The sequence below is a fragment of the Aplysia californica genome, unplaced genomic scaffold (assembly GCF_000002075.1).
Source record: "Aplysia californica isolate F4 #8 unplaced genomic scaffold, AplCal3.0 scaffold00083, whole genome shotgun sequence".
NCBI classification, from domain to species: Eukaryota; Metazoa; Mollusca; class Gastropoda; order Aplysiida; family Aplysiidae; genus Aplysia; species Aplysia californica.
In genome coordinates this window covers 357,653-373,653 of record NW_004797353.1, presented here as the reverse complement: position 1 = coordinate 373,653, position 16,001 = coordinate 357,653, and the positions used below count along the sequence as shown (strand labels likewise).

General features: G+C 36.7%; 1 protein-coding gene across 1 annotated transcript in view; it reads left to right on the top strand.

The window, feature by feature from the left end:
* Positions 1-15,577, top strand: part of LOC101862252 (myosin-I heavy chain) — a gene marked incomplete at its 5' end in the record, with an annotated part of 43,475 nt that extends 27,898 nt beyond the window's left edge. Inside the window, 9 exon segments of the mRNA XM_035968796.1 lie at positions 366-447; positions 1,195-1,276; positions 1,632-1,732; positions 2,321-2,440; positions 3,283-3,350; positions 3,895-4,063; positions 4,597-4,680; positions 5,326-5,445; positions 6,060-15,577. Of these exon segments, the coding sequence (XP_035824689.1) occupies positions 366-447; positions 1,195-1,276; positions 1,632-1,732; positions 2,321-2,440; positions 3,283-3,350; positions 3,895-4,063; positions 4,597-4,680; positions 5,326-5,445; positions 6,060-6,224 (991 nt within the window).
* Between the last annotated feature and the right edge of the window lie 424 nt (positions 15,578-16,001).

Genomic DNA, 16,001 nt, shown 5'->3' with positions numbered 1-16,001 from the left:
GATAATGATTTGTATTCTGAGGAAAAAAAATTGTTTTATTTGGGACATGCTCTAGGATGATTAGAAATTTGTTAAAAAATCCCTCTCTATTCCAAAAGAACTTTTTTAAGATGGAAATTTTGGAGGAAATAAGAGAGAAAGGACAAAGGTCACTCATAAGCTTACCATATTTTCAAGGACATTGTATGATTTATTTTCTAGATTAAGCTCAGTGTTTCCCTATCTTATCCTATATGAGCTCCATGCCGGGGGGAGATGGGGGGGGGGGGGGGGTGTTAATGCATCCCATTCAGCAGGGAACTGCTGGTTTAGATTATGTTTGCATCTGAATAAGATTTCGACTAATATGTGTTTGTGTGTTTCAGGAAACCAGTAACGCAGAAAATCTACTTCCTCAATGGTGAGCAGAGAGTGATTGAGTTTGACTCAGCTGGAACATGTGGGGAGGTAAGTCAGTCTTGTTAAAGCTGTCATTGTGCTAATGTGGGATAAAAAAGTATGGAGCCGTAAATATGATTTCGAAAGAATTTAGTGGTACAGCCTTTTTATTTATCTAAATAATGTTGAGGAAGACATATGAACACCTACATTAAAGAAAAAAGAGTTCGTCAGGAACATTATCATACTTTACTTTTCCGATCCAGCAACCGTCTGAGTTTGAGCCCGTTGGCCTACAGTATTATCATAAAAAATAACACTCTAACAATGGAGATGTTCACTAATTTGATGGTGCATGATGGGAAGCCTGATATGGTGTTAAATCTGTGATGTTGCAGTCTACAATCGATAGATTTATGAGGCTCTTTCTGCCGTGAGTCCTTGCGATATAACGTTCACTGACAAAAAGAACATACTGGTATCTGTGGTGTAATGGTAAGGCTTTTTGTGTTTTTTGCTGAGGATATGAGTTCAATCTTTGAGTGGGGTGTTTTTATCGAAGGATATCTGTCTGTCAGCATAGATGTTGTAGGTTACCCATTCAGCCTGAGTTGGTCCTCAATATAATAATTTGCAATTAAAATTTCTATTACAATTACAACAAAGTAGGTTTTTCATTGTCAATTCCATCCCTATACTTGTACTAGTTTATAATAATTCAATGAAGAAAAAAGTAACTTATCTCTTAATTTTTTGAGTTTAAATTTAAATGTTTGGCTGCTGTTATTTCAGTCTCTTTTGTTTTTCTTTCTCTAGATGATCAAGACTGTTAAGACCAAGATTGGCATGAGGTCGGATGCCGAGTGCTTCGCCATGTATGAAATCATGGGAACTTCAGGTATGTTCATAACCTTTCAGTTACTGGTGTCATTGTTTTTTTGCAAATTGCTTTTGTCATCATTCAGTCTCTGATTTACCATTCATGACAGGGCTTTCTGAAAGGACATCTACAAGATAATGCACACACACGCACTCGCTCACGCATACACACACCACACACACACACACACACACACACACAAACACACAAACACACACACACACACAATCACACACACACACTCACACATACACTCACACACACACACACACACACACACACACTCACATATACTTGTATAAATATCTTTACACCTACATACATTATGTCTGTGACAATCATCAGTGACAATCATTTTTTTCCCCCTACTTAGAGCGTGCCATGACATGTGATGAGCGACTCTCAGACACAATCAGCAAGTGGGACCGACTGTCGCGCAGCGGAGCTGTCAAAGAGCTGAAACTAGTCTTCAAGGTAAACTTTTTGACTACCCTCATCCTCCGCTCCACTTACGCTATTTTTCTTCTTTTTATCCCTCTTCTATTTCTTTATCCTTCCCTCTCCTATTCTCTGCTTTATTTGATAGCAATCCTTGATCGCACTTCAAGTTTTGTTTCCATCCGTCTCTCCTAGTTTTATATACTGCCATGTTAAGTTTGCTTTTCTTTTTTTTTTCCCTTTGTTTAGTAGCTACCTCTCTTTACCGAAATGTTTTGTTGTTGTTTTTTAAATCATATCTTCTTTCTTAATTTTGGTTTATTATGTCTGGCTTAACATGTGAATTTTGATAATCTTACTTCCATTTTATTGAAGGTGTCAAACTTAATAAAACAAAGGATAACCCTTCCTACCATTAAGTCTTAGTTCAAGTTCTTCTCTCGGAAGCTAATAAAAAAAAAGCCTTGAAATTATCAAGTCAAGTTCTGTTTTCTTATAATTTTTATCCTAGTCTTGTGAAATTGTAAGATTAAAAAAGAAATGTAGTGTCCTTCCTTATTTGATTATATTTCTTATTTCTGTGATGATTGATAACCTTGCATCGTTCTTCACTTTTGTTTCCAGAAACGTCTGTTTATTGAGCCATATGTGAACAACAGTGACCCCGTCGAATGTGACCTTTTGTTCAACCAGCTGATTGAGGATGTATTTGAACAAAGGATTCCTGTGTCACATAAAGAGGCCGTAAGTAGAACAAATATCAAGTTAGAAAAAGGAGAACAAAATAAAATACATTCCGTTTGTTTTCTATGATAGTTTGTTTTTTTATGACTTCCGTCGACAGCTGTGCGGAGGATACAATATTATGTTATTGACATACCATAAGATATATTCTATTTGTTTTCTTTGAAAGTGTTTAACATGACTTCTGTAGATACACTTCCATACGGATGATACAAAATCATGTTATTAACATGCCATCAAGTTCAGCTCTCTGTTTTTGAGGGAGGGTGATCATGTTGTGCCCAAGGGAGACAGGCAAAATGGAGCAGTATTTGCTAGGTCTGTGTGATCGACAAATTTATGCTCATTCTTCTGCCTAACCCTGAGTTTGGGATGTGTTGGCTGGTTTCAAGTTTCAAGCTGCATTGTTTGTACAGACCAATTATGAAAGTTTCCTCTGATTTGAATATTACCATGATAAACAAAACCTATACTTAACACAAAGATATTTGGTGTTTTTTTTTAGCAAACCATGCTTCGGCACAAAAAGATTTAAAAAAATAATTCATACATTTTATTTTAATCACTCATTTTGATAATATGTGTAGGCCTACCAAGAAAACTGAAGTTCATAATATGACAGGATGGATGTATATATTATGAAGCAAAATAATGTTTGAAACAACACTGGAGTAATAGAAGAAGAGTTTCTGCAAGTGAATTCTTTGTGAACATTCTCCTTTTTTGTCACAGATGATTTTTCCTAGCTACTGTGCTCTTACGGAGATTACATGACCTTCTGTTGATTTGATATGCTGGTATTTTTTTTTTTTTAATGACATTGTTTACCTGTGTTTCTTCAGGTTCACCTCTGTGCCTTGAAGGTTCAATCTGAAATTGAAGACATGAAATCTGGTGATATTGATTATACGTAAGTTGCCATAAATTCAGGAGTGTCGAACAGTCTGTAGGATACTTAGCTGCTATGATTTGTTTTCTGTGAATGGTGTTCCCTGGTGTCTGACAAATTTTCTTTAATGTGTATTTTATAAGTGGAGCTGTTATTTTTAAAATCAGATTGTGCTTTTTTTTTTCCCTTCAAGAACTTCTTTGTTTGTTCATGTGTTCTCTTCGAATGGCAAATGATGTGCATGCTATTGGTGGTGTAAGGGTGTAAAATCAGGAATCTACTCACTAAAGTTTACATCTAATGGTTGATTGACGAGTGCTGTGTTCACACAATCCTGCCATGCACAGTGACAATTCAGTGATCTCACTTTAGAAACATATATGCTTTACTTCAGGGTTTTTTTTCAAACTTGTGAACGGGCTCACTTTGTTTGAGTTATTGAAGAACCGAATGCACATTATCAAGTTCATCGTATTCAGCGGGATTTTGCACCCTGATAATAGGTTCAGGCTTGTACTCTGATGATTTTGCTTTACTCATATATCGTAATCTTGTCTCCATCCAGCTCGGTGATGCGTATCTTGCCTCGTGACATGCGCTGTACGGTGCGCCCGGAGGAAGTGGCGACCACACACAAAACTGTTCTGGACATGAGCCCGCACCAGGCAGTGGTCTCTTTCATCAACCTGCTCAAGAACTGGTCACTCTTCGGAGCCACCATCTTTGAAGTTTCTGTAAGTTTTTTCTCCCCATCACCTTCTCTATTTCACATAGTTATCCACATATCACGTAGATTTTTATTAACGTAACAGAAAACTGAATCCAAAAACAAAAGAAAAAGAGCTTCAACTTTACAAACAACCACTTCCCACTTCCCTATGTGTTGTTTTCTTTATTACAATAACACTGTCTAATAGGACCACCTGTCTAAGATGGCCACTTTTCTCCTTGATGATGGATGATCGTCTTGGACAGGTTGGGCTGAATGAAGTAGGTTTTGTTGTCTTCGGCTGGCCTGGTCTGGATTGATTTCATAAACATGAATTCTCTCTGTCTGAAACTTGTTGTGGGTGGTTGACGGGTGCTGTGGTGTGGTCTGCTCCTTCTTTCCTATCAAATATCTATGGTCCTTATCTCTCCTCCTTCTTTTTTGTGTTTGTTACTCTCTTGTAATACCTCTAATCTTCAGCACTTATATGACTTTATTGTGTTGCAAGTGCTGTAAAACTCTTTCTAGAGCTTAAAACTGAAACTTGTCTTTCTACAGCAAACGTACACGTCCACTATGCCAAAGAACCTGTTGCTGGGTGTTCACCAGAAAGGCATCTATTTGCTGGAGATGAACACATTTGTAAGTAGATAGCTTTATTGACTTTTGAATTGTACATTACTGTGTTATGCTTTTTTTGTTTAAGGGTACAAAAGGGTGTTAAAAGTATAAAAACTTGCTGTTTTCATCACTTTTCATACGTGTGTCACACCCCTATTGAGAAGGCTAGGTTCAATCTGGTAGAAAATACTAGTGTAGCTAAAATTTCAGGATTATTGGCTCCTCTGTGTTGTGGTAAGGCGGCATCGCAATAGCTCCTCCATGGAAGATTAGGGCAGCTTTGTGGTCAACAGCTGAGAAATGCATACTGGCACCTCTGACAATGAAGAATTTTTCTAACTGTATATATGGGTGGTTGGCGGGTGCTTTGGTGTGGTTTACTCCTTCTTTCTTATCGTCCTTATCTCTCCTCCTTTTTTTGTATATGTTACTCTCTTGTAACACATCTATTCTTCGGCACTTATATGACCTTATTGTGTTTTGCAAGTGCCGTAAAACTCTTACTAAAACCAAACTAACTGTAAACAATACAGATGCTTACCTGTATTATTTCTTGTATAAAAAAAAAAAAATGTATTAATGAAAGAAATGTCACTTCATCCATTGTCATAACTGACAGGCTATACTCAATGAGTGATGATATGTGTTACACATGCTCTTTTCCAGGATGTTCTGTCTTCCTACGGCTACTCGGACATTGTCCACTCCAGCCCGGCTATCAAAAGTATTATGATTGTGATTGGTCACATGGCAAAGGGAATCAAGTTCATGTTCAACACCAATCAGGTACGGTCGTTATCAGGATTTGTGTTCATTGACTTCGACTATGTGATTTTGTCTATTTGATTCTTTTGATTTATTTCATACAGTCAAGGCTGTTCAGGATTTTGCATAATGGAGAGGCAAGAGCTATCATTTTGGCACAATTTGACCAAATGCTCCAAAATCAAACATGGTTGTTTTACCAGGTCATGGATCTGATATGTTTGATACGTTGGGTGAAAACAGCCAATCACAAGGCTAGTAACTTGCAAATCACATGACATTATGAGGTGAGATCTTTTGTTTATGTGCAGAATGTGATAATGAATAGTCTTAGCCCTGAAAGGCAGGGTCCAAATGATATAAATTGTGTTGATGGTGGTGTAAACTACCTAAATTTAAAAAAAAGAAGAAATCAAATATTTAAATGGTTTTGATTTTGTCACCAAAGGTAAAAGTTTTCTCTGACTTATCTAGTGGGTCAAACTTGATGAAGCCAGGCGAGTTTCTATTTGACGAAAACTGCAATTAATCAACTTGGCACGTCCCAATCTAATCCTATGGATAGGGTCCATTTGAAAAATAGGTATCAGCTCTCAGATGTTTGAACCTCCTCTCTTCCTTCCGTCCTTCCACAGGCGTCTCAGATTGCCCAACTGATCAAGGACTACATGGAGGAGCTGCAGGCCCGCTACATGCTGACCCCGACTGAGAACTCCAACCGCATGTCCCGAGCCTTCGACATCGACGAGCTGGAGAGGACAAACGCATATTTACAGAACTTTGATATTGATCGATTTTGAAGCGTTTTGCTGTAGTAAACAGGCAAATGCATTCTTACAGAACCTTGATGTTGATAGATTTTGAAGGGTTTAGCTGTATTGTACGGGCGAGATGTCACTTTGACTGAAGATAGTATTTTTTGGTTCTGAGGGAACTTGTTTGGAATTCAGGGTTCCCACCTACTTCAGGAGATGTCCACCTACTTCAGGAGATGTCCAGGGTGACCCAGATGAAGAAATTTGAAGAAAAAAGCTGTGCTCATATATAACTGCAGAGATATTGAAACGAAGGGTTTTTCTTTTCCCTACAAGGCTTAGTTGAGATCTCTCCGAGATAAAATGTTAGAACATTTTGGTGTCTTTTTTTTTCATTGGACATGTGGACGGAGGCAAAATCTGTGATGGTATCATGAGCAAGTGCTGGTAGGTTTGTGTGTGGATTAGGTACTACGTTCAGGAGATTCAGGTGGCTGTGGCTGTGTGCAGGAATCCATTTTTCACAATTTGTGAGACAATCCCTGAAACTGTTCTTATGAGATTGCTTGAAAATACGTATTTTGCAAAATGATTTCAAGTTGATAGCATGTATGTTCTTATTGTTTTAGGACTGCAGATGTACCATCGTGTCATCTGTCCTGAGCAGTGAAGGTTTTTGTATCTGATCAATTGCTTTTCTTTGATGAAAGTCATAGTCAAGAGTTATATCTTAAATGTTTGGGTAGTTGTCAGTGAGAAGTGGAGAAAAGTTTGATAACTGTTCACTGGACAGGCAAAGAATAATTTTGTCTCACAGAGGTTTATAAAATGTAAGCCGAACCAAAGATGTCTCAGTGTGTACCGGTCTCAGTTTGAAGCAGAAATTCCAGTTTTGCTGTACTTTCTCCTTGGAGTAGTAAAATAACATTTCTGAATAAAACAACACGTCTACAGATTTACATGACTGTGCAGAAATCCTTTTACTTGTCCTATAAGTAGCCATATATGTGGCACGGGAGCTGCCCTTGAAGATTTTATTTATTACATACAGTGATCCACACACTGCATTGCTGTCCATTTTTGTAATGCTTAATGCTGTATATCTGTTTTGTATGTCTTTTTGAGGTGACATAATATTTTGATACAACTCAATTCTGAACATTTGCATTTGTTTCTTATTTCAAACCCATGTTAATGGGTTTGTGTTTGCTCGTCAGTAATTTTACAAGCTCCCAGCTTGGAGAACATGACATAATTCTAGTCCGTTTGTTAATTTATCTTGTTTATCATACACTGATTGTGTAAATAGATTTTGTGTTTGTATATGTGTGATTGTATTTATGTATGCAGGGTGCTTTTTGGGAAATGAATTTTGTCTGAAAGCAAAGTGTCTGGGAGAATTTAGAATTTTTTGGGGGTTCTCTTTTTCTTTTTTTTCTTTTTTTTTTTTTAAAATTTTGTTTTCATGTTAAAGTTAAAGTAAGGCCAACAAGTAATGTATTTAAATTATCTTGTGCACTTCTCTCATTTTCCCATTACTCGACGTATTTTTCTCCGAAGCTGCTTTTTTCATTGTTGTATTTAGTCTACACTTTTTTTATACATGTATATTTATTTTCTACTTTGTACTTAAACAAACAGGTAGCATTGTTTGCAATATCAACAAAATCTGTGTAGCTTTTGGTTTCATTTGTAATTGTTTTTGTTTTCAATAGGTGGCTGTGCTTCGGTTTTTTGTGGTTCTCTGATATGTTATAGATATATATAGATCTGCAGCAATAATGACTTTTGAGAGAATTGTCGCATGGCGTAACAAAAATAGGCTTACTGCTGATGCTGTAGTCTGAATCAAGTGTCGTGTGTGGTAGAAGTTTTAGGACTTGTCACTTTGTATTTTTTTTTACAAGGTGCTTGAATGTGCTGGATGTCTTTGTGCGAAAGGAGAAGAAAAAACAATTTTCATTTGCTATCAGAACCAGTCCATAAGTGCTTCATCAAGAAAAAACATCACAACTTTTTCATGTGTAGTTCTCAGCTCCTGACTTGAAAAAGAGAACCTGCAATGTTTTGGGGTTTTTTTTTTTTTCAAATTAAAATGGAATCCATTGAATGCCATAAATTCTACATTGCTAATACAACCCTGCTGTCTCCTTGTGCTTGTGGTGATGATGCGAATGCTGTTACTTTAAAAGGACGAATATGACCAAAGATTGTTTTCTCCAAAAGCTGTTCAGTCAATTTTTTTTTACCGAGCAGAGCCAGACCTTCGCATCTGGCCGCGAGGGGTCCCTGGCTGTGAGTCATTCCGATTTGTCCCCAACTTCACTGGATCTTTTGTCCCCCTATTCCATACAACTTAGAGAATGTTTATAAATACCGCTATGATACACAAAGCATTTATCAACTTTTAAAAATTAATTTCACTAAATAAAGTTGAAATTGCCAGCTCATAGAATGAGTAATTTTAACTTCTCTTATGTTTTTGTAAAGGAATTCTTTGACTAGTAAGTTAAGTGATCTTTCTGTCAAGAAAAAATGTAGCTGTCAGGATTGATTATTTTGAGATTACTTACAGTAGATATTTTCTTTTGAACTGAAGATTAATCGTTTTGAAAATGAAATTGTATTTGATTAGAAGTATGTGCAAGTTGATATTTAGTTTAACAGAGTTTCGCAAAAGCTAACATACAGGTATTCATAATTAATAATAACTATTTCCTAACACATTGACATTTGTTTGCATGAGCAAGGAATCAAGGAGGAAAATGTGAATTTCTACTAGTCACTGCAATGATGATTGCTTTGTACAAAGATGTTATTCAGACCATGTCCGCTCTCGTGAAGGGTTTCGCCTCAGGTGTTGTTCTTGTGTGTGGGTTCAAAGTTACTTTTTCAGCTCTAGTCTGATTTGTGTATGGTTGTTCAGACGTCCACAATGGTCTGCTCCCGTAACTTCTTTTCATTGGTACTAATATCATAATCTGTTCCTGGCAAAATATGGTTGTCATCTCTCTCTCTCCGACTGGCGATGACTACAACTCAACCATGACTGCTCTAGTCTCACCAATTTATGATGTTCGAGCGACAGTGTGGAACCTTCATAATGCGGCATGGAGTAGCTCATGACCTTCTCTGTGTATTTATATACAGGCCTTTCTGGCATTGCTGTGCTATAAATCCTATAGCTCTGACATTTGTATTGTCAAGCTAGATATACAGTTTGCTTTAGCAGGTGCAAAAGAAGTTTTATATCTCAGGACAGATGAGGCGCCAGGGAAGTGTACATTCACTTTGTATAACCCACTGATAGTAATGATGGTTCTTACGCATTCTGCATCTTTGTCTTTTTTATATCTCCATCCTTGAATGACTGTCTCCTTGCTGTCTTACTGGTTCAGTTCCACAAAGTCATTCTTTGGGACTTTTCTGTTTTATGTCTCAAACAGTGAGCTAACCGAAGCTTTTTCCTGATCAATTCTTTTGCCTTTACAAGTGTCGCGCTAGGCTCTGGGAAATCCATGAGATTTCGTGTCTCTGTGCCATAACGCATGTTGGAGCGGGCAATAAAGTTATCTTAATTATCATATCTTACTTGTCTCAGCCTTTCTTGTATTAGGGGTTTGATTATGGGACCTTATACCCATATCGCACTATTTATATAGGCTGCTGAGTGGCGGGAAGCTGTAGAAGTTAAGTCTCGTTTTCTTCAATTTACCTTTACGCGGATGTCCAAATTAATCCACTGCGAGATCAGCGACAGCTCATACGAGGACATTATTTTCGTCCCTAAGGAGTGTGAATGTGAATGACTGCACCTTCTACTTCTCATGTGACTCGTGAATTATTTGAGCTCTAGCCCCGCGGGCCTTATAGGACCTGCACACCTGACCTCCCTCGGGTTTGCTACTAGATTGGCTTCACCGTACACTCAGGCATGTGTCTAGATCCATATGGTTGATTACTTCATCATGTCTTGTGTGCATCATATATATATATATATATATATATATATATATAAGATGATCATAAAGACAAGTGAATTCCTAAAATTTTCCTAAATGACAAGGGAAAAGTAGCATTCTTGGAAGCCTGCTGGTGGCAGTGTTGGTGCAGAGGTGTGGCTCAGATGACCCGCAACAAAGAAGTGTTTTGGTGTATATCTGAATATTTCTTACTGCGTTATGTCAGACTGGTGAAGTCTGCCCGACGTGAGATAAAAAAGTGGTCTTGCTCCTTCTTGAACGGTGGTGATGTTTTTTTTTTTTATCCCTTTACTGGCTATTGCATGTACATGACTAATGCATAACATACAAGTTTTGGTGCTCTTTGCTAATGTAAAGTAATTCTTTTGTTGTTGTTTTTTTCCTGGTAAACAATGCATATTTTTACTTTGTTGTAGGAAAACGTGCAATGTAATGTTTAAACTGTATTGTTCTATTTTTGTTGAAGGCACTGTCCTTCGGTAGGAAGTTTTTTAACACAATGACTAGTGATTTCTAATTTTTTCTACTATCTTGAAATTTCAACCCTAATCTGATATGATGTCATTGTTTACATGGGAAGATACATATTTAGTGATTTGGAAAAAAAAAAGTTTCTTACGTTATGACAAGTTTGCCAGTTATGTGAGCTGTTCCTTTGAGAGAGGTCTTTTGGCCCGCCTATGTATGTGTTTTCTTAGTTCGAAATTACGCCCCCCCCCCCCTCCTTCCCCATATCACAACCAATACCCTGAAAAAAAAAATCAAAGTTATACAAAAGCATTACATTTACCTTTCATTGTCCCTTCTCAGTCCAGTCTGTTTGACAATCTACATGATACATTCACCTTCTGAGGTACCAATGTTTTGTTGGAGTGTTTATTCATGGGGCGTATATATAATTTTGACCTCCAAGGCAAAAACTTGATCAAAATGCCCATCCTGATTTTTTTTCATTTTACACTCGTCGTATATATATATACATTCTTTTGAAAAACAATTTTTGATGTTCTTTCTTTCAAAATCGGTAGGAATAATATTCCTGGTGAAGGGCTATAATTGATTATGTTTGATTGACAATTTGTATGACCCTCAGTGATGTTTACTTTTGAAATACAGTTGACTATGTCCAAGGCGATCACTCTTTATGGAGGAGGAAAGTGGTCATCTCAGTAACATACACAGAGGAGGTAGCGGTCTTTAGTTCAGGTGATTGTCTTGGACAGGTGGTCGTTAAGGGCAGGTTTGACTGCTATTAAAAATCAAATTTTGATGTTCTTTCATTCAAAGTTGGTAGGAACAATATTCCTAGTTGAGGGCTATAATTGATTATGATTGATAGAAAATGTTAATGTCCCTCAGTGCTGTTAAGTTTAGAAATAACTGTGGATTCATTGCCCATTGGAGGTGATATAGCTTTTCTGTGTGTTGAGATTAAGTGTTTTCAAATGTTACAAGTTTTTCTCGGAATCCGTCATTTTCCTTTGTCATGCAGTGTAATGATTTTTACATTGTAGTTTACTTAATTCTATGTTTCAGAACGTTGTGTTGAGTGAACCCAGAGTTTGTGAGACTTGCAGCAGACTTATGGCCAGTATTTCAGAGACATAGCGTCGTTGAAGTAGTGTGGTTGAATAACTGTTATTGGAAGTTTTTAAAAGTAACTATCATTAGAAATCTATGATTTTTGCCTGACTCAATTTTGTTTGAAAAGAAAGAAAGAAAAAAAAAGTTCCTTTCGAAGTCAAAAATTTATCTGCCTGTCTCAGAGTTCTGTTCTTGTTTGGCTTTAGAGTCCGTAATGTCAGCAGAATCAAGAACATATGAGAACTACTTATTACATTGTGAAGAAAAAAATGTGAGAAAATATACAGTTTTTTTGCCATCTTTGTCTAAAGTAAAAATAGGAATATAGGCCAGCAGTTTTGTGCTGTATTGAAAGAGTTTCCCTAGTATAAGCTAATTAAATTTATTTGAATGCATATTTACTGCTCAATGTAGGCCTACTACTGTAAGACTGTGTCTACATAACTTTTCAAAACAACGCATTTCAGAGTCTTACACTAAGCAGTTGATATGCAGTTTTAAGATCTTGTAGCCTTTTTGACTGAGGCAGAGGGTAGTATTGACAAAATTAATCTGTTCTGTTCAATGGTTTTCCTCATGTGTTGTTTCACAATGGGTTTTCAATCTCAGACTGGCAGCTCTCTGTTCATTTATAGATTTTTTTTCCCTCTGACCCTCAATGAATGGAGGTCAGTGCTGTTTGCCCAGGCGGATTTACTTTCTTTTGTACTATGTTGGCAATGAAATGATTGTCATTGGGCTTAGAGAGACTGAGGCAGCATGATATTTGAGGGGAGTGCTAAGCAAATACAGGATAGTTTTAGCCCAGCTATACATTATTGTTACCTGTTCGGACCCTAATCGGTTCAGTGATATGATTAGGCACAGTTGTAGGTGCATCGGTTTTTTTTTGGTAATGTTTGTTTGATGGTTGAGGTTTGATCACTGCTTGGTGGACTGTGTGTGTGTGCGTGTCTTCTTGCTGTGTGGGTTAGCTGACGTCCAGGGGCTTACTAAAAACTTGGGTTAGAAAGTACAAATTCATGTCATACACTATGGATTTTTTAGTCCCCACTGTATGGACAAATTTCAGGGTCTTTGAAACGTGTGTGAATGAACTCAACATTGTAACAACGCGTAAATTTTCTGAGGCAAATCACAAAGTTAATAGATTTCACAAGAAAGTTTTGTCTTTTGATCAAAAGTTTCCTGTTTTGTATCTTAGTTGAGAAGAAATAAAACATTTTTTTTCTAAGTGTAGGTGGTTTTTTAAATGCCCTATTCGACCCAATTTAGATCATTAAGGAGGCTGGCTTGACCCTGCCTGTCAGGGCCAACCAGAGCTGAGAAGGATACAGTGTCCTAGCAGAAAGACTCAGATACTCGATAAAAATTCTCTCCACATAGGAGTTGAACTTGGGTCTTCTGCGTGTGATGGCAAAGCGCATAACCACTACACCACAGATGCTGGAAGTTGAGAAGAATGAGAGTGAATGATGGGGGGTAAGTCATAAGGGAAACCAGTAGCACTGATAGTTGATATTTATTAGTCCTATTGATTGTATTATTGACCCTGTATAGTCTTCCTTATTGTTTTTCATGTGTGTTGTACTCAAATGTCAGTAACACTTTCTTAAATTACAAGCATTTTGTTACTCCATAATACTGTCGTTATACTTTGTACTGTACTCCATTAAAATATACAACACTGACTGTTTTTTGGGGGGCAAGTTTATTTTGATTTTTTTACACAATTTTTATGCACACCAAGCTTTTGTACTGGATGCGGCAGTTTGAATATTGTGGATTCTACTTCATCATACTCAATACAAATTTTTTGTCTTTCTTGTTATGCATTTTTATAGTAAGTCTTACATTTGAAAAATGTCCTCACAGTTTGTTTCCATGATGCAACAAATTGTGCTAAATATGCATTTTGTTCCAAAATATTTTAAAATTAAACATTCCATTATTTTTTTTCTTTGTCTTTTCTTTTTTATGTATTGGTTGCATCCATGACTATGTTTGAAAGTAACTGATTGCTTTTATCGAAACCAAAGCATTTGCATTTACCAAGTCGACTGTGTGTGTTACATTGCGAAGTTTATTCAGGACATATGTGAAAAATGAATGAGTCCCATTAGCTCTTCTGGTCATTTTTTTTTTACCTACTTATTTTGTCTATAATATATTTATCCAAAGCTGTTTCCAACCCTGTGAAGAGGCAAAGACTGCAAGTACAAGTTCATAATCGCAGTTAGCTTTTTATGTTTGCCCCGATATCATTAGTCTGTCAATTTGTGTCACTTTAGTTTTAGGGATTTGAAAGTCGTGAAAATGTACACAATATGAAGGAAAAAAAGAAAAGAAATTAGAGTAGAATATTTTGAATAATATGATCAGCATGTAAAAATAGAACTGACACTAAAGCAGCTACAAATAACTTTACAAAATATGGGTTTGGACAATTGTACCTCTGACTCTGACAGTTTTTTTCCCCACGGTAATTTTTAAATATTTTGGTTGCTTGTCTGACTTTTTAAGAAAATGTGAAGGCAAAAGTAATTCTCGAAAGCCTTTGCTTGGCTTTGTGGCCGCTACCACCACCACCACCACAGACCTGTATGTTGACTGAGACTTTTCGCCCCTTTGGTGTCTGAAGAAGGTAGGCCTTGACCGTTGTCAGTTTTCCCTTTACATCAGGTGTCCTCGTTTCTATCTCCCTTTCTCAACGGTCTGTAAGGTACCTTCGGTTTCCCTTCAATATATTATAGGGTATTGACTTTTGTTATTTTTGTTTTCGTTTGTAATACTGCTTTTATCCATTTTCTGTACAAAACTTTGTTTAATGTAGTATGCTTTATTTGTTTTATATATTTGTTGACCCTTGAATTTAAAGGGTAACTTTTTGTACTGGTTTTCACCAGCTGATTTGTTTTAGTGATATCATTTGCATGCACCAGATTTTTTGTTGGTGATCCGGATAAAACTGCCAAAATTAAGTGGTGAAATTGTACGAGTGTGGCTAACCAACAAAAATGACTTGTCTCCACTACGTCTGCTTCTTTAATTAAACTTTTTTTTTCACTATTTTGTCTCTTCAGCATGATCAAGACCACCTGTGGTTCACATGACAATAAACATTAAATACTTTAAAGTGCCTTTTATGTTGTTTGATTGCAGGTAACATGTGCTATTTGGGCCGTTTATTTATTTTTGTTTTGACACTAAGTAAGTAAAAGAATGAAATAGAATCTTGGTCTCTATGCAGTTTTGTTTTAATTTTGTAATTAGTAATTTCCTTTCTTAAAAGTGTGACTTGAGGAAAATATGTGACATTAATTTGGGGGGCAAATCAACATTGATCTTGAGTTGTTCTTGGCTGCAAGTTTAAAGCAAAAACAAAAGAGTAACTTGACACCACAGCAACCATGATTTAATTTACACACCAAATTTGCATTTATTGAACCAGAATTGGGTTCAAATCTATTCTACTAACCGAAAGCAAGTATATCATCCATGGTCTTTCTCTATTCATGGTTGCCAATTTTTAAATATTTTTTGTTTGTTTTGGTTTTGATGGGTGTATGAGATGAGTGAGAGTGCCTTGTGGGTGCCTGCAACGTCTGAGAAGAATCCACAACCTATAATATATACGTCTGTGGTGGCGCTTCATACGTGACATTGTGTACTCTGAGCTATCCACAGGCCGCTAACCTCCCATGCCTTATTTACACATCATCATTTGCGCCACCTGTCAGTCAATTTACGTTCTCATCATTGTGCATCATAGTTTTGTGCTTCTATGTGCTGATTGGTTAATAAACAAAAGACGTTTTGGAGAAAAAAAAATTGCGTCTTAATTCATCTTTTTACACTGAAGTCTGACTGAGCAATCCAATTCGTCACTAGATCCTTTTACTTTTTCCTTTCAAATTTGTCCATCATCTATCTTGTAGTACATTTTTGATATATCATAATCATAATATACTGTTAAGTCCATTTAAACGAAACAAGTTTAATCTGAAAACAGTGGTAAACCGAAAAGAAATGAAGTCCCTGATTTTTTTTCTTTTATTTGAACAACCTCTCTAAACCAAAATGGCAGCTAAACTGAAGAAAAACCCAGCGGTCCAGCAATATTTGGTTTAAGCGGACTCTGCTGTATACGAAACCCCTCCTAGGGATGCCATTTGATCTTGGAAGATTCAGAATTTTTAGGATAATCAGCCTTTCTCATCCCATGCCGGAGTATAAGCCGCCGACAAGAGCTCTT